The sequence below is a fragment of the Coffea arabica genome, chromosome 2e (assembly GCF_036785885.1).
Source record: "Coffea arabica cultivar ET-39 chromosome 2e, Coffea Arabica ET-39 HiFi, whole genome shotgun sequence".
NCBI classification, from domain to species: Eukaryota; Viridiplantae; Streptophyta; class Magnoliopsida; order Gentianales; family Rubiaceae; genus Coffea; species Coffea arabica.
The window spans coordinates 71,170,416-71,174,355 of record NC_092313.1 but is presented as its reverse complement, the minus strand read 5'-3'; the positions used below and the strand labels follow the sequence as shown (position 1 = coordinate 71,174,355).

At 35.3% G+C, this 3,940-nt stretch overlaps 1 protein-coding gene across 1 annotated transcript; it reads right to left on the bottom strand.

Moving 5' to 3' along the window:
• Positions 1-657: 657 nt before the first annotated feature.
• On the bottom strand, positions 658-3,552 carry LOC113732889 (uncharacterized). The gene is made up of 3 exons (XM_027258910.2): positions 3,261-3,552; positions 3,056-3,146; positions 658-998 (listed from the first exon to the last, which is right to left on the bottom strand). Exons 1-3 carry the CDS (start codon positions 3,346-3,348, stop codon positions 863-865), a joined length of 315 nt encoding a protein of 104 aa, XP_027114711.1. The 5' UTR covers positions 3,349-3,552; the 3' UTR covers positions 658-862.
• Positions 3,553-3,940: the final 388 nt, after the last annotated feature.

Sequence of the window (3,940 nt, the reverse complement as noted above, 5' to 3'; positions counted from 1 at the left end):
AGAGTTGATACTTTAAATATGTAATACGTATTTGCATATAAACTACGCTTCTTAAAGTTTATTAATTGTTAATTAATTTGTAACACTTTATCATTCATTGGACATGTAACACAAAGCACAAATCAGGTACAAAATTCTAATTTCACTCTCTAAAATAATATTTTAATTATTTGGACTGAATTTGTAAAGGATTAGTAACCTCAGGGGAGGTCAGTGTAATTGTTTAAACCACAGGGGAGGTAAGTGTAAATGTCAGAAACCTCAGGGGAGGTTTCTGAAATTATCCCAAATAAAAAATAAAAAGGCTATTGTAAGGAGTCATGATCTATAACAACTAAGGAATATTAAAGTTGCAACATTTTGACCTCTGCGTAATTGAAGAATACAAGTCATCGCTTGTTTTAGAATGAATGCAAGAATCAAACAATCCCAATTAAGGCTAGTTTTGCACTCAGAATCCAATCAAATAGGTTTAGAGAGAGCCAATCAGCAAGAAACGCAGTTCAACTGCAATTAGATTCTAATGGAAAGAACAATCACGTCATTAGTTAATCTATTCATGCCTGTATTACCACAAGAGCTTGCTAGCAATAAATCTACGTCCGAATGCGACACAATATTCTAGATAATCAGAAAGATATTTGATGGTAGCTAAACTTGATAAAAAAAGGACCAAATAATGCCTTGTTATCGATGAATAATCACGAGATGCACCAGTGGCGGCACATTTTTACATCACAGATCAATCAGCAAAACCGTAGCATATAGAAATACAAGAACGTTTTCAGTCAAAACTCACAATTTTGGAATCATAATGAGTTTGATGTACCCCTCTTCAAAATTACACATGTAGGTTAATTCTTCAGTCCTTTTGTGAGTACGTATCCAGCGGAAGAAATTTGGGATATCGATCTTGTGTTTTCCCTGTTTTGTGGTCATAGTATTCAACAACGGCAGCTCCAGCCAGTGCAGCCAATGTCAGAGCTTGGGCATGCAACCTGAAGTAAAACAAGGATAACGTTTTGGGGCGATTGTGAATATTACAAAAGCAAAAACGAAAAGGTAGAGTAGAGGTTCCTGAAGAAAAAAATCCAGTGTGCATATTCTTAGTACAATATCATTTAACAGTGTCTACCATGTGCTTAGCATGTCTTCCCATGGAAAATAGAATGAGTTAGAAACAAGTTTGTTTAAAAGACAATCCCCAAAATGAAACTAGTTCAGATAGACAACCATACCATTTACACATAGTAGTTTGAAGAAATCAGACGGAATAGTTTCAGTACGTCAAGCTACGTTAATTTGACAAGAGTCAGCATCCAAAGCAATTGGTTTAACACTACAAAATATCTTTAACTTCCTTAACCTACAAGTACAAAAACCATCCACTTCTTTTCTTTGATCTCAGATTCCAAGACCAAACTTACTACCTGTGACTCAACAATACCTTCACTAAAACCTGCAAACACGCCCCTTAATCACCATCTTCCCTTACAAAACCACGACAACCAGATGGAAGATATCCACAAACCCTAAGGTCACCAAGTCAAATTCCAGTCTCCAAAAAATTTTCTGTATTACACTTTGTGCCATTCCTCACTTCACTGTAATCTTTAACTCTATATGTCCCAATCCTCGATTGCATCATTTACAACTATAGAAAAAGGCAACTATACCCAGATACCTTAAGACATCCTCACCTTTCCACTATCACTTATGGGATTAACTTAAACCAACAAAATTTCCGCTTCTCTGTCTCCCTCTGCAGCTGATCCTGCTCAAGGACATCTTTTCTACCATTGCATATGCCATTGCTGGTAGAGAAAAAGGCACAGTTCAAACTCTTTAATTTCACATCCCCAATACACTTCAGTCTCTGCACTTTATCTCATTTCACATTTCACTTCATTCTCCAATTCTCCAGACACAGTCTAATCACCCACCACCACTCAAGAAAACTACGATGCCAAGTTAATTAGCTATTTTACACGTGCTTGCATCATTTTCAAGATGTTTGCTTATATATGTCAAATGTACATAGGATATGCAATCAAAGTGTAAAAATTATTTCTTTGCTCACATTTTCTCAAGTTATTTCACACAGTAGATCTCAAAGACATCAAACATGCTTTTTGCATCAAACCAAAGTCAGTATCTGTTGCATGTTTCATGCATGAAATGTGTAGCAGTTGGTTAAAAAAAGTACGTTAAAATGGCAAACCATACTATTCGCTTCTCAAGGATACTGCAATATAGCTTATGCAATTTACTAGGTAGAAGCAGAGGCTTTTGTTAATGTGATGACGGCTATTTAGCCAAATAGGGGTAGATGGATTTGCAGGGTAAAATGTCCACATAAATGACTACAATGAGCCCACAGACATGGATTAAAGATGCAAGCTTTTATATTCTTCAACAACTAATTTTACAATACTTAAATAATCGGCCTCTGTTTATCTCAGTCTAATAAATGGTGCAATCCAACAACTACTTTGTTTCTTAGCATCTTGAATTTAAAAACACTGCCTGGTTAAACTAATTATCTAAAGTACTTAAAAGCCAGAAGATATCATGAGCAACAATTAACATGTTCTTGTAGGCACACTGCGTAAATTACCTTCCATATTATAAATTCTGAGCATATAAATCCCAAACCTTTCCTATCCCATCAATTTCATCAAGCAAGGAAAACATGATCTAGATATTATGATCAGCTAATGGCACTAAATAATCTAGTAGCACGCAAAACGATACAATCTTTATGCAGGGCTACGTAAAGTGAGATCAAATTGTATTCAAATATGCCAACAAAATCACAATGCCTAATTCTCCAGAAAAAGAAAAGGAAAAAAGATCGGGTTAAAAAGCACATGAAAAGGGCCCTCCTCCCAAATCTACCCATCTCAACCAATTTGCTCAAATCCTGAACAGAGAATTTAATCCAAAAAGTGCACAAGAATGTTCAAGAACAAGATAAAAATACTATAGTTAAATAGATCTTCAAGAGAGAAAAAGGTAATCAAATAAAAAGGACGAAGAAAGATTAATGTGGTACCTAGCGTGAATGATCTTGACGCTGGTTTTCATGGCCGGTTGAGACCAATTGTAAGCGATGGATCCTCCAATTCCACTCAACCACAAGCACCCTTTTCACCCAATTCAAAACAAGCATTAATAAAAAGGGGAAAAAGAAAAAGGAAAACCCACCAGAGAAATGAAGCGAAAAAGAAACAAAGAAGGGAAAATGGTACTAGAATTACCAACAGTACGAAGCTTGTGCTCGACAACCCATTCTCTGATGGATTCAAAGGAGGATTTAGTGGCAGTTTTAGAGTCAGCAACAGCCATGTCTTCCCTTCTGTTGTTGAACAAGAGATGGCTAATCTGGCTGTTGAGAATTGGGAATCTCTGGTTTGGTGAGCATTTTTATACAGCGGGAAATGGGAAGAAAGAGAAGGCCAAGGCGGATTTCGCAAGCTCTGCCTCTCAGAAACAGTTGGCGCTTATGTATTCCGTGTTAAACTGCTTCCTACGCCGCCAATGTCGATTCCCAATTTAGTACAACTTGCTTATTTGACCATGCATTCGAATTTTGAAAAAAAAAATAAAAGAAGAATAGTAGGAACAATTTTTTTGCATATAAAAAAGAGTAACATCATTGAATGTACAATTGCATTATGTTAACTAATTTGTTAACAATATTAATATATATAAATAATATATTTTGCATATATTCAATATCTAGCAGTCGGTGAGAGGCACACTTTATATGTATGCATATTTTAGGAAAAAGATAAATAATAAAATAACTATATTGATGTGAAGGTTTAGATAAATATGAAGAAATCAAATGAAAGCAACTCCAGATTTCATATTTTACTTTCTAGACCTCAGTTTTACTAAACTGAATATTTAGTAAGAATGGATCATTTTGCTTACG

What these genes read in the sequence shown, in the direction of transcription:
- LOC113732889 (XM_027258910.2), bottom strand. Translation starts at nt 3,348, where the DNA reads ATGGCTGTTGCTGACTCTAAAACTGCCACTAAATCCTCCTTTGAATCC. An exon ending in GCACAAGCTTCGTACTGTTG is followed by an intron (nt 3,147 to 3,260) that starts GTAATTCTAGTA and finishes TTGGGTGAAAAG; the next exon opens with GGTGCTTGTGGTTGAGTGGA. An exon ending in GTCAAGATCATTCACGCTAG is followed by an intron (nt 999 to 3,055) that starts GTACCACATTAA and finishes GTTTTACTTCAG; the next exon opens with GTTGCATGCCCAAGCTCTGA.